Source organism: Dasypus novemcinctus, chromosome 4 (genome assembly GCF_030445035.2).
Source record: "Dasypus novemcinctus isolate mDasNov1 chromosome 4, mDasNov1.1.hap2, whole genome shotgun sequence".
Lineage (NCBI taxonomy): Eukaryota > Metazoa > Chordata > Mammalia > Cingulata > Dasypodidae > Dasypus > Dasypus novemcinctus.
This window is the reverse complement of record NC_080676.1, coordinates 75,961,319-75,976,171: the sequence shown is the minus strand read 5'-3', so window position 1 is coordinate 75,976,171 and position 14,853 is coordinate 75,961,319. Positions and strand designations below refer to the sequence as shown.

The following is a 14,853-nucleotide window of genomic DNA, read 5'->3' as shown; positions in this document are numbered from 1 at the left end:
TGAATAATGCAATTTAATGTTTTCATTTCTTTCTGAAAAGAAAGCACTACAAGGAAGGTGGTGAGCAGAGAAACAAGCTGTTAGGTAGTGCTGTCCCCACCTCTGCTCGCGCTCCCAGCTTTGGCCAGGTGAAAGGAAATCCATGCTGTCAGGGGAATGTCCATTTGGATGAATCCTGTGCAGCCCAACAACTTCTGCAAGCTGGGCGTGTACATGCGTTGTGGGAGCTGTGGACGTCCCTCAGTGAGCCCTGGTTCTCCTGGCCTGCCCTCTCCTCTTCTACCACCTGCGGCTCCCCTGTGCCTTCTTTTCACTTTCCTTTGTGCTTCTTATCCTCTCACCCATAGCATCCGTTGTTCCTTTTATTCAGGCTTCTTGTGCAGGGCTCGTTTCACCCCTGTTATTTTCATGTATGTATACACCCTGCTCTCAGCCACCTCCTGATGATCCTTCTCTGCCTCCTCGTCTCCCATCAACATTGTTTTCCTTTGTGCCCCAGGAAAACTCCATGACCCTGTGACACAATCTTTTGTGTCCTGGACCCGTGTCTCTGCAAGTATGTTCTATAGGACAATCGCCCCACAAGATGATCCTCAAAAAGGAAAGAGTTTACTCTGAAATGAGTTTGGAAAATGCTGTACATTATAGCCCTGTACCTGGAAATCTGCAATACTCATTATAACACATTAAGATTTTATTTTGGCGGCGGACTTGGCCCAGTGGTTAGGGCATCTGTGTACCACATGGGAGGTCTGTAGTTCAAGCCCCGGGCCTCCTTGACCTGTGTGGAGCTGGCCCATGCGCATTGCTGATGCATGCGCAAGGAGTGCCCTGCCACGAAGGGGTGTCCCTGCGTAGGAGAGCCCCACACGCAAGGAGTGTGTCCTGTAAGGAGAGCCGCCCAGCGGGAAAGGAAGTGCAGCCTGCCCAGGAATGGCACCACACACACAGAGAGCTGACACAACAAGATGACACAACAAAAAGAAACACAGATTCCCGTGCCGCTGACAACAACAGAAGTGGACAAAGAACATGCAGCAAATTGACACAGAAAACAGACAACTGGGGTGGGGGGAGAAGGGGAGAGAAATAAATAAATAAATAAATCTTTTTTAAAAAAAATTTTAATTTTTAAGGCTCTGAGATGTCCTGCAGTAAAGAACCCTATTTATCTTTGCTTAATCTGGAATTTCCCGAGCTATGGAATAACCACAGTCCCTTAAAAAATTACATGTCTGTGTGTATCCATTAACATCTTTCAGAACTATTGTTACATGGACCAAACTTTTGGTATGCTTCCCAAGATTTGCCTCTCTTGTCTCTCTTCCCCTCAAGCTCCCTTCATCTGCTTGACTTAACCTGGAGCCTGAGTCCCCCTGAAAAAGGTGAACCATCCTTCCTCTACTCAGGAAAACCTTAACTTCTCGCACTTTTTTATTAATTTAATTTTTATTAGAGAACTTGTGAGTTTACAAAACAATCATGCATAAAATACAGGATTCCCATAAACCACCCCAACACCAACAGCTTGCATTGGTGTGGAACATTTATTATTGTTGACGATAGCACTTTTAAAAATAATCGTTCTATTTTTTTAAGCAGTGGTTACTTTTGTTACAATTGATGAAAAATTATTAAAATAGTTCTATCTAGTGTCCATTATTTACATTAGGTTTATTTTTTTCCACATATACCACCCTATTATGACCACCTTGTGTTAGTATTAGTATTTTACATTTATAATGAAAGAACATTCTTTTTTTATTTATTTATTTATTTATTTATTTATTTATTTATTTATTTATTTATTTATTTATTTATTTACTTATTTAATTCCCCCCCCCTCCCCTGGTTGTCTGTTCTTGGTGTCTGTTTGCTGCGTCTTGTTTCTTTGTCCGCTTCTGTTGTCAGCGGCTTTGTCCGCTTCTGTTGTCGTCAGCGGCACGGCAAGTGTGGGCGGCACCATTCCTGGGCAGGCTGCACTTTCTTTTCACGCTGGGCGGCTTTCCTCATGGGCGCACTCCTTGTGCGTGGGGCTCCCCCACGCGGGGGACACCCTTGCGTGGCGCGGCACTCCTTGCGCGCATCAGCACTGCGCATGGCCAGCTCCACACGGGTCAAGGAGGCCTGGGGTTTGAACCGCAGACCTTCCATATGGTAGACGGACGCCCTAACCACTGGGCCAAAGTCCGTTTCCAAAAGAACATTCTTATACTGATACTATTAACTGTAGTCCATCGTCTACAATAGAGTTCACTGTGTCGCACAGTCCTGTGTTTTATCTTTTAATATTAATTCTAGTAATATGTACATCCTAAAATTTCCTTTTAACCACATACACCTATACAGTTCAGTGCTATTGATTACACTCACAATAGTATGCTACCATCACTTCCATCCATTTCCAAACTTTTACCATACAGCTTAAATAGAAATTTTGTACAAGTTAAACATCAACTCCCATTGTCTAAACCCAGTCTATTTCCTGGTAACCTATATTCTAGATTCTACCTTTATGAGTTTGTTTATTATAATTAGTTCATAACAGTGAAATCATACTATATTTTTTTACGTTCCTTGCTAATTTCACTCAACATAATGTCCTCAAGTTTCATGCATGTTGTCGCATGTATCAAGACTGCATTTCTTTTTATGACTGAATAATATTCCAGTTTGTATATACCACGTTTTGTTTATCCATTCATCAGTTGTTGCACACTTGGATTGCTTCCATCTTTTAGCAATTATGAATAATGCACTATGAACATCGGTGTGCAAATATCTGTTCTAGTCTCTGCTTTCAGTTCTTCTGGGTATATACCTAGTAGCCGGGTTGCCAGATCACAGGGTAATTCTATACTTAGTTTCCTAAGGAACTGCCAAACTGTCTTCCATAGTGGCTGTGCCATTTTACATTCTCACTGGCAATGAATGAGTGTTCCTATTTCTCCACATATTCTCCAACACTTGTAGTTTTCTGTCTTTTTTAGTAGTAGACATTCTAGTGGGTGTGAAATATCTCATTGTGGTTTTCATTTGCATTTCCCTTTTAGCTAGTGCTGTTGAGCATATTTTCATGTGCTTTTTAACCATTTGTATATCCTCTTTGGAGAAATGTCTATCGAAGTCTTTTGTCCATTTTAAAATTGGGTTGTTTGTCTTTTTATTGTTTAGTTGTAGGATTTCTTTATAGAGTCTGTATATTAAATCTTAATTGGATATGTGGTTTCCAAATATTTTCTCCCATTGAGTAGGTTGTCTTTTCACTTTCTTGACAAAGACCTTTTATACACGAAAGTTTTTAATTTTCAGGAGGTCCTATTTACCTATTGTTTCTTTTGTTGTTTGTGCTTTGGGTATAAAGTCTAAGAAACCATTGCCTACTACAAGATCTTGAATATACTTCCCTGTATTTTCTTCTATAAGTTTTATGGTCCTGGTTCTTATGTTTTGGTCTTTGATCCATTTTGAGTTAATTTTTGTATATTATGTGAGATAGGAGTCCTCTTTCATTTTTTTTTGCATATGAATATGCTGTTTTCCCAGCACCGTTTGTTGAAGAGACTAATCTTGCCCAGTTAAGTGGACTTGGAACCCTTGTCAAATATCAGTTGGCCATGGATGTGAGGGTTTGTTTCTAAACTCTCAATTCAATTCTATTGGTCAAAATATCTATCCTTATGATAGTATCATGCAGTTTTGACAGCTGTAGCTTTGTAATATGCTTTAATGTCAGGAAGTATGAGTCCTCCATCTTCATTCTTCTTTCTTCAGGATGCTTTTGTATATTTGGGGTCCCTTACCTTTCTAAATAAATTCAATAATTGGCTTTTCCATTTCTTCAAAATAGGCTGTTAGATTTTTATTGGGATTGTGTTGAATATGGAAATAATTTTGTGTAGAATTGACATCTTATTTAGTCTTCTAATCCATGAACATGGAATGTCCTTCCATTTATTTAAGTCTACTTCGATTTCTTTTAGTGGTGTTATGTAGTTTTCTGTGTTCAAGTTCTTTGCATCCTTGGTTAAATTTATTCCTAGATATTCGATTCTTTTAGCTGTTATTGTAAATGGATTTTTTTTTTTCTCTTTCAGTACCTTCAATATATCATACCACTACCTTCTTGCCTCCATGGTTTCTGATGAGAAATGGGCACTTAGTCTTATTGTTGATCCCTTGTATGTGATAAATTATTTTTCTCTTCCTGCTTTCGGAATTCTCTCTTTATCTTTGGCATTGGACTTTCCTATTAGCATGTGTCTCAGAATAGGTCTATTAGGATTTATTCTGTTTGTAGTACATTGCATGTCTTGGACATGTATATTTATGTCTGTCTGGGGCAGACTTGAAACAATGACTGCCGCTGCCTCTGTCTGTGGCTGGTTGAAACAGTAACTCAGAGTCAGGACCCTGCAATCCAAATTCATTCTTCAAAAGCCATGATCAGTAATCAGCCATGCCCACCTCTGTTCTTGGGGAAGAGGATTTTTATGTTACTTTCTGTCATCAGTGAGCTAGCCAGGGACTAGACCCCAAGGTCGTCCACTGTGAGAGTGGGGGATGGACGTCAGCAGCTGGGCAGAGAGAGATACTCTTTTTTTATTTAAATTTTATTTTTTTTTACCAGAGTTTATCAGCCTTTTCCTCCTGCTCTTTCCTGGATGCTTTACAATTTTCTTCTGGCCTCCAGAGCCCCAGAAAAGTTGTTTCAGACAGTTCCTGTCTGTTTAGTAGCTTTTTTGGTGGAAGGACTGAGCCCTGGAGCTCCCTATTCTACCATCTTCCCTGGAAGTCATTCAAGGCAGCACTTCTCCCATTTTTATTTATTTATTTCTCTACCCTCCCCCCGTCTGCTCTCTGTGTCCATTTTCTGTGTGTTCTTCTGTGTCCACTTGCATTCTTGTTAGTGGCACTGGGAATCTGTGTCTCTTTTTTTGGTTGCAGTCAGCTCTTTGTGTATGTGGCACCACTCCTGGGCTGGTTGCCCTTTTTTTTCTCACATGGGGCGGCTCTCCTTGAGGGGTGCACTACTTGCATGTGGGGCTTCCCTATGCGGGGGACACCCCTGCGTGGCATTGCACTCCTTGAGCACATCAGCACTGTGCATGGGCCAGCTCACCATATGGGTCAGGAGGCCAGGGGTTTGGACCCTGGACCTCCCATGTGGTCGGCAGACACTCTTATCACTTGAGCCAAATCTGCTTCCCACTTCCCACTTCTCTCACTTTTGACCTTTCTTCCCCCTCCCCACCCCAGACTCCCACCCCAGCTTTGCATTGCCCTGTCTCAATAGAAGGGAAATCATTACCATTTCTGGAACATCAAACCACTCCCTCCCTTCTCTTTATTCTCCACATTCCTATCTTATAGTTCCTGTCACCAAAGCATTGCCCAAGTAGGCATATAACAGGTATTCATTAAATAATTGAATGGCTCTTTTTGAAAATCTTGCTGTCACCATCTTTATCACCTTTTCAGAACATGACCACTTTTGTCTCCCACCCTCTAGGAGTCACTTCTATAATGCACATTGGCTTTAGCAGGGGGCTTACATTCCTTATCTCTACTTATCACCCTCTATGATTTCAACCTCTATTTACTTACCGATCAAACTCTATAGCATTCATTTTTTTTTTAAAGATTTATTTTTATTTATTTAATTCCCCTCCCCTCCCCCTGGTTGTCTGTTTTCTGTGTCTTTTTGCTGCGTCTTGTTTCTTTGTCCGCTTCTGTTGTCGTCAGCGGCACGGGAAGTGTGGGCGGTGCCATTCCTCGGCACGCTGCTCCCTCCTTCGCGCTGGGCGGCTCTCCTTACGGGTGCACTCCTTGCGCGTGGGGTTCCCCTACGCAGGGGACACCCCTGTGTGGCAGGGCACTCCTTGCGCGCATCAGCACTGCCCATGGGCCAGCTCCACACGGGTCAAGGAGGCCCGGGGCTTGAACCACGGACCTCCCATGTGGTAGACGGATGCCCTAACCACTGGGCCAAAGTCCGTTTCCCTATAGCATCCATTTAATAGCCAGTCAAATTCTACAGCCTCATGGTTCCTCAGCCTCCTTAGCACCAAAGTCCTCCAAACTTCTTCCATGGCTGTGCATATCTGTTCCCTTGATATGCGTCTTTGACTCTTTCTGATGTTCTCCTATCTGTTGGGAGAGGGTGGATGCCAGATGAACAAAACACATGCCTTTCCCTCTTCTCTGGGAGCTCATAACCCAGGAAGACATTTACCACCTTCACCAGGCCCTCCCCAATACACCATGCTTTAGCCTCATTCTGGCTTCTCTCAAGTTAGAGCCAAGTATGAATACCAAGCATGGATACCATTGAAACCTTCACTGGAGCTCATAATATGCCCCAACACCCTGCTACCTACCCCTAAAGCCACCTTACACAGTCCTGTTGTCCACTCCCTAGGGAAGCTCTCCAGTGGCAGTTCCACTCCTCCTCTTTCCTAAGCATCCCAAGCCTATCCCAGCCCTTGACAGGTGATCTTATCTTCTCCTGTTTCACCTAAAGAACAGTGTCCCTCAGGCAGGTGAACAATACCCTCTTCATAACTCTTCTTTCCTTCTCCCTCTTTGGGTTCTGCAAGCCTGCATCAGAGAAGCATACAGCCCCACTTCCTGTGCCTATTCCGAGGCCTCACTCAATCCATTGCTCCACTCTCTCTTTCTCTGTACTTCTTCCTTTTCCTACAAACTTCCAAGGTGTCCTCCTTTTTGAAATAAAAACTGAACTAAAATACATGGTTTGATTTTGCTTTTCCCTCTTGTCTCCTTATCTACCCTTCCTGAAGGGAGGGGATTGAACTGCTCCCAGGCTTTCTCTCCTTACTACTCTTTCCTCTGCCATTGGAATCGTCACGAGCCATCTGGAACATTCTCCAGCCATGGTTCTGAAACTTCTCTTTCCAAGGTCAGTAGTGGTTCTAGCTCAGAAGAGACAGTCCCAATCAGTCTTCCAAACCCCCAACTCAGCCTTTGCCAGTCAGAGCAACCTTGGTTCACCATGTTCCCAAGGTTCTACTCTTTAGGTATCCATGGAAGGTCAGGAAGAAAACCAACAGCTTAGGTTAAAAAACACCCAAGAACGGATATCTTAGGCTGAGGTCAAGCCGGAGGGGAAGGTTGAGAGTGAAGGAGGACCTCTCAGCTTTTGGGAGGGCTTCAGCTTAACCCCTCTGCTTCCTTTCCTCAGAGTGGAAAACAGTTGGAAGATGGGAAGCATTTCAGGGCAGACGAGATGGGTCATCAGTACAAAGAGCTAGTACTGTGGAAGTTCAGGGGCTGGCGGCCCAACCCTGTTGTATAGCTGTACAAATCTGCCCTTGTAGGGGCAGGAACTGTCAAACATTTCTTCACCAGGGCCAGATCTTCTCTCAGGGGCCCTGATTATGTTTGATACTTTTCTCTTTCTGCATTATTACTTCCTTCTCAAGGGTATCCTGGAATTGATTGAGTTTTGTTTGTCAGCCCTTTCTTCTGTCTGTGTTTTGTGACTTCTGGGCCCTACAGTCAGAGCAGAATGTTACCCACTAACTCAAATTTGGGTGGGAGCCCTGGGAGGGGGACTCTGCCTTTCCTTGTAAGAGAGATCCTTCTTCAGAGGACTGAGCTGTAAGCTTCTTTCCAGTTGCGGCCATGCCGTTCCCTCCTCCTTCAGGCATTAGATTGCCTGTGATCCTCACTCTGAGGGATGAGGGGCAGCTGCCTGAGATGAGCGCTGGGGAGCCTGGGATTGTGAGACGGAGCCAGCGCCTGGGAGGGCGTAATTATTATACCTCAGCATCGTCCCCACTGAACCTTCCTGAGATTCTCTGCCCTGCTCCCTAATCATGCCTGCCCTATAATGAATAAATTTTTAAATCGTATCATTGATAGTGACTAGAATGGTTTGGAAGACAGAGAAAAGAAAAACCAATCACCTAAAATCCCAGCTTTCTAACCATAACAATAAAGTGATTGTCATTTCAGCTTCTTTAACATGATGTTTAGAAAGCATTTGTAATCATAGTATGTACAAATACTTTTGTAGTGATTAAGACCTTGAGCATCCTTATTCAGAAAAAGATTCATGTGCTTCTCCAGCAGGAGTGGCAGGTGGCACCACAGGCAGGCAGGGTGGATTCTTGGCTGTGTAGAAAACGCTTAATCTTTTCTATGAATCTAAAAATCTCCCAGCAGTATTGTCCCCAGATGAATGTTTTAAGGGCTTCTCACCATGGTAGCTAGTTAATCACCAGCACTGCTACCTCACAGAGGTCTGCAAAGAGAAGTGAATCGGAGGTTAAATTTCCAAAAAACATAGCATTTTCAACAAGCTTCTCTTCTCTATAAGAACAGTTATTACCACCTGTATTACCATCTAATGTTTGTAAAAAGCTTTACTTTTCAAAGTACTTTCCCAGGTACCATCTCATCAGTCCTTCTGACAACACTGTAATGTGGCACTGTTTTGGTTTTTTTTAAAGGTTTATTTATTTCTCTCCCCTTCTCCCCTTCCCCCCTGTCCCAGTTGTCTGTGTCCATTTGCTGCGTGTTCTTTGTCCGCCTCTGTTGTTGTCAGTGGCTCAGGAATCTGTGTCTCTTTTTGTTGTGTCATCTTGCTGTGTCATCTCTCTGTGTGTGCAGCACCATTCCTGGGCAGGCTGCACTTTCTTTCGTGCTGGGCGACTCTCCTTACAGGGTGTACTCCTTGTGCGTGGGGCTCCCCTACGCGGGGACACCCCTGGGTGGCAGGGCACTCCTTGTGCGCATCAGCACTGCGCATGGGCCAGCTCCATATGGGTCAAGGAGGCCCGGGGTTTGAACTGCGGACCTCCCATGTGGTAGACGGACGCCCTATCCACTGGGCCAAGTCTGCTTCCCTTTTTTTTTTATTCTTGCCCCTGTTGTTTTTATCCCCATTTTACACATGAGGATTCAGAGAAGTCAACGGATCTGCTCAAGTTCACATGCATTTTCTGTACCCAAATCCCATGCCCTTATCCCTTCTCTAGGCACCAAATTTCTGCCTCTTTCATCCAGCACTAAAATGGAATTCTTTTTCCTCTGGAGCAGAATTTCTGGCTGGTTTCTTAAACTCCCTCCCCTTCCTCCCTGCAGGGGGCCGTGATAAACGAGGTGGACCCATCCTGACCTTCCCTGCTCGCAGTAATCATGACAGAATAAGACAGGAAGACCTGCGGAAACTCGTGACGTATTTGGCCAGCGTGCCAAGGTAAAGTGAAGGGAAATGTCCTGCGGGAGAAGGGCGGGAGAGTCGGGCTGATGCAAGTGAGCTGGAATGAGCTTCGATCCCTGCCAGGGGCCTGGGCTGTTTCTGCCCTTGGAATGAATTCTAATTGTTCCTGAAGCATCATCACCTATTGTTTGCCTCATTCTCCTCATTCTCACTGTTACTGCTGGGATTCATATGAATGGAGTGGGAGCCAGAGGTCAGAACTGTGGGCAGAGGTGAAGTTCCCAGGCTCAGGCTGGGGGGACCAGGAGACAGGGCGACCTGGGGAGGACAGATGGGAACAGCTTTATCTTAGGGAAATTGGAACTTGCTGAGTTCACCCTGGCTTGTGTAATGGACTGTGCTCAAAACCTCCAGCTTGTGAAGATACCCATGGCTTTTGGAGTTTGGGGCAAATAACTCTACTTGATTTTAGCTAGAGGTAGCTCTTGACTCAGTCTAGTTCACACTTTCTCAACAGGGGGACTATTGCCCACAAAGGTTAAAAGTTGCTTCTTGGGCAATTAAAATCTTACTCTTTTATGTATAAAGCACATGCATCATACAGTATATAAATAGTACACAGTATATTCATTATATTAAAATTTCATTGGGGAGGTGATTAAGGGGAAAAGTGCTTAAAAAGGCTCCTTTGGGAGGGTGCAGAGCGGCAATAATGAAGCAAAGGTTGAGAAACACTGGTTCAGATGGTGCTGGCTGTAGCAGTAGGTGATATGAAATGTGACCAGGACTTGCTTTATATCTTTTGAGAAAGGAGAGATCAGGCCTTTTCATAATGAGAGAATAATAGGATGTAAGAGCCAAAAGAGCCCTTAGAAGTAATGCAGGCAAATACATTTAGAAATCAGGCCTGATACGGGCCATGAGTTGCTCACGAAAGAGCCAGTGGTAGAGCCTGGCCTAGAAGTCTGCCTTCCTGCTCCTGTGTCAGGTTCCAGTGCTATCTCCATCTTCACTATTGGCCTGAGAGGACTCTGCTCCCTATCATTTAGGGAGCCTGGGAAGTCTTTGTTGGGGCAAGGGCAAGTAGAAGTGGTGCTTTGGGCTTTTAGAATCTTTGTCTAGTCTCTGTGCATTTTGTACCAGAATTAGTAAATTAGAGAGAGGAGCTATATATTCAACTGTGCCTTTGCTGGGAGACCTAGATAATTTTTGAACATGATGATTAAGTTCTTGAAGCAGGTGTTGAATGAGGCAAGCACTACCTTTCAGAGAGCTATGGGATAGACAAATGTTAAGCAACTGGTGGATGGTGATAGGCAGGTGGTAAAGGAGATTTTAAGAGCAGTCATCAAATGCTTGGAAGGATGCTAAATGGAATTGGGAGCCCTAAAGAGCTCCACGCAGAAAACTGTGAACAAATAGAAGTGGAATAGTATCTATTTTTTTTTTCTTTATGATATCCCCTGGGGACCAGAAAAAAAGATAAAGGGTCTTAAACTCAAGTGAAAGGGATTTGGATTATATCTGAAGAAGAATTTCTAAGTTCCAAATACAGGAGGCATTGGACTAAAAAAAAGAATAAGAGATTTTTTATTCTAGAGATCTCTATACAGAAAAAATTTCCCAGCTTTCTTAAAGCTAAGGAGATGGACTAAATGACCTGTGACTGACCTAGGTAATTTAGTAATTTAGTCATCTAGAGGCTAAGCAGTTTTTAAAAATGTCTTTCCCCCAAGTACACTACTGTGGAGGTTTAGAGCTATATGTACCTCAGAAAAACATGTTCTTCAACTTAATCTATTCCTGTGGGTGTGAACCCATTGTAAGGAGGACTATTTTATGAGGATACTTCAGCTAAGGTATGCCCCAGCCAATCAGGATGAGTTTTAATCCTATTACTTTAGTCCTTTTTAAGTGGAAAGCAATTCAGTCAGAGAGAGAGCAAAAGCCATGGGAAGCAAGAAGCTAAAATTCAGCAGAGCCTGAATGAGAACAGAGAGGTCAGGAGAGGCTGCCATGTGCCTTGCCATGTGACAGAGGAGCCCAGGACCAAGGATCACCAGCAGTCAGCCGCAGAATGCCCATCTTCTAGAAGAAGCATCACCTTGATGATACCTTGGTTTGGGCTTTTTCCCATCCTCAAAACCATGAGCTAATAAATTCCCATGGTTTAAGCCAGCCCATTGCAAGGTATTTGCTTGAGCAGCCGAAGAAAATTAAAACAACTGCTAATGGGCATAAAGTAGGTATTTTCTAAAGCAATGTACAAGTGTTCTTTGGGATCCAAGTAGACTCTCAGTTCTTTTAGAGGCAGAAGACACTGGGATTCCTGGAGATAGAAAGGATATGTTTTTGTTTCTATAATATTGATCACATACTGTACCTAATGCATGCTCATGTTTTCTTTAGAATGTAAGAGTAAAGAGTTGGAAGAAAACCTTTCTTCATATCAACTTGTTAAGCAAAGATTGGGACAACATAGATTGGAAGCAGTTAAAAAAAAAAAAAGATTTCTGATGGAATGAAGGAAAATGAAGCCCAAGAGAGGATAAGAGGGAAGGTCATTAAAAAAAAAAGAAAGACAATTCATTCACTGAAGGAACATACTAGATGCTGACTGTCTGCTTTGCAGTAAATACTCACAGCATTGCTTCTTGTGTCCCCAAGAACAGAGAAGGTTTTTCACTGGTGCAGGCAGTGGGGGAGGGAGGAATCTAGTCACCTCAATGGGAAGAACTCTTCCCTGCTGCCAGCTGCTTTCTCCCCCCTGAGGAGCCTGTGCTCACCAGGAATGGGAATACCTGTCAGGCTGCAGAGCCTGCCAACTTCTCATGCCCACTGGTCTCTTCCTTAATTCCCTTGGCTGCAACTTTATACCTGATGACTGTTGGAAACAAAATCTGGAACAATTCTAAAGATGAGGAAGTTTGGAGAAAGTGTTTTCCATCCTTCTTCTTAGCAATGAACAAGAAGGGAAATTAGGAAAATGAACAGCAATACTGGGTAAATAGTACTGATGAGAAGAAATTATTTATTCAGGATCCTGGCTCAGGATACTAAAAGGCCAGGCTCCTATTGGAGGTGGACTCTCCATAGACTGGTGTGGTCAAGTTTGTTGGTGATGTTTGTCATTCACTTATTCACCCACTTATTCATTATTTAACCAATGTTTAGATCATCTGTATGCCAATATTGAGGATTCATGGTGAGCAGGAACAGACATTTTAAGAAAGTGAGGGAAAATGTGGGTAAATCTTCCAAACTGGTGACAGTAAAGGGCAGCTGGGGATGTGAGCATGTTGGTTTGATGGCTATTCTTGGTACCATTCTAGAATGGCTGATTAAACAGATGGTTGTGATAATTTAAGAATGAATGGAAAGAAATAGTCTCACTCTTGGGCCACCACATTCAACTTTGCAACATTCAACTCTGCCAGTCACATTTTAAGAACTAAATTGACCAGTTAGAGCACTGCCAGGGGAGGGTGATCAGCACATTGGGGAATGTGGAAGGAATGAGGGATGTTTGCTGGTAGTTGTAAGGACTGAGGGAAAAAGTGATTTCTGACTTCAGATGTCAGAAGAGCTTCCTTAAAGAGGGAACAGGCATGGTCTTTGTTGCATCCATCGGTAGAAGTTAGAGAGCTCAGGGCTAGGAAGCGAAGAAAGAATCTTCCCACGTGGGAGCTGTCCAGCAACAGCACTGCTGCCTCTGGAGAAAGTGAGCTTGCTGCCGCTGGAAGGAGGTTGACCCTCTATTAAGGATGTTGTAGAAAGAATTCTTCCACTAGGGTGGAGTTTGGATTAATTAATTTTAAAGACTATTTCCTGCCCTGAATTCTATGTTTTTATGATATTGGAAAAATTATAAAATCCAGGACCCCCAGATTATTAACAAACCCCACCAATATATACCCCCTTACCAGGCTCCCCAAATAAGTTAGGACCTTGAATTTTACTTTAGATGTTATCCAGTTGACTATTTCTTGAATCCTAAGAGAACTTCCTTTCTATCCCCTTAAACTGTAAGTGGGATTTTGGGCCATCGACTGAGGCCAAGCATCACGCTGGCTGTGATGTCTAGGAACAGTGCCTGGGACATACTCTTTGAAGTCCGTCTCTCCCTGGGGTGAGTTTCTTCCTACTGTCTTGCTCCTGGTGAATCTGGGCACCCATCTCCAGGCTTTCTATAATCTTGTCTTGAGGAATCACGACTATCAGTGTAGGAAGAGACATTAAAAGTCGTCTCATTCAACTTCCTAACAATTCCATGAACTTAATTTAACAAATATTTATTGAGTATCTACTATGAGCCAGGTCCAGAACAGAGAGCTTTGAGAGTTCACCTGCTCTCTTTTTTGACTGTCATCCATCCTTTTATCTTTATTTATTTATTTATTTATTTATTTTGACAGTCTAACCAGCTATCTGCTTACAGTTGCTTGTACATGAAAAAAGTAGAAGGGAAATATTCAGACATGATCAGCTGATGAATGTCCCTAGAAATTGAGAGACTGGTTAGAAAATCCACCCTGGGAGTAAACAATTGTCCAGGCATAGCCTACAATGTGGATATATACTCAGTGATTATTGGAAGTCAACCATATGCTTGAAATAGGAATTTATAAGTACTACATCTAGTAAAGAAATCCTAGGTTAGTTTTATTGCATTCAATTCCCCTCCATGATCATGGTTATCGTGCTTTGTCATGATCATCTTTCTGCTGCACCATTTGTTAGCCCCTTTGATGTGTCTGCCACTTAACTCTGCTCTTAGCAGTGCTGCTGAGATGCAGTGTTCAGGCAAGGAACCCAGTTGTCAAAAAGAAAAGATGACAAGAAATTAGGATGGGTTATTTCATAATGTCAGTCAAACCAAGGTGCCAATATTCTTGGATAATTATTTGATAACAATTTCTCTTGTTCTACTGATTTCAGCAGAAGATAAATTGGGATTGTAGCCAGCACTGTCTTTGTGCAGTGTCACCAGAAAATAGGAATAAGCAAAGAGAACCAGAAAGACAGTTAAAAAAGGAGGAGGTAAACCGGCAAGGGTTTCCTCCCGTTATTTCAGCATGAGAGTACCCAAGCTATCCAAACTGTCATCATCAGAGGTATTTTCTTGTAATGGCTTGTTGTGTTGTGGAAGCCCTGACCATCCTTTGTTCTGGGATCATCAACTAAAGGCAGATGTGGGGAGGAAGGGGAGGAAGCAAGCTGATGAAGTCCCAGAAAACAGGACCAATGAGAACATTGTTATAATTTGTATTTTCCAAAATTTGTACCCTTTCAGATCCATTTTTAATTCCTTCCATTGCTTTTATATGGAGGGTTTATACTTTCTATCGTAGTTTCCATGTTATACAAATTTCTCGGCAATACCAGTTAAGTATCCCTACTGTTGAGTGTATTTGACATATGCCCCAAAGAGCAAATTCTGTTCTACCACTCTACTAGTAGTGATCTAAGAGTACCTGTCATTGTAAGTGAGCAACTTCCTTACAGCCATACAGACCTTTACAGCTCAGGGTGGAGCTATAGAGTATATATCCAGGAGTTCTTAACAAGGGGTACGTGAGCCTGAATTGAATTAAAAAAAAAACATTATTCTTGTGGGGACTTGTTGGTACGGATGTAATATATTTATTAAACAATATACAATA

General features: G+C 42.9%; 1 protein-coding gene across 1 annotated transcript in view; it reads left to right on the top strand.

The window, feature by feature from the left end:
- The window catches only part of KALRN (kalirin RhoGEF kinase), a 775,504-nt gene that overhangs the window by 220,306 nt on the left and 540,345 nt on the right, over positions 1–14,853 (top strand). The window contains 1 exon segment of the mRNA XM_058295672.2: positions 9,112–9,226. Coding sequence (XP_058151655.1) covers positions 9,112–9,226 — 115 coding nt within the window.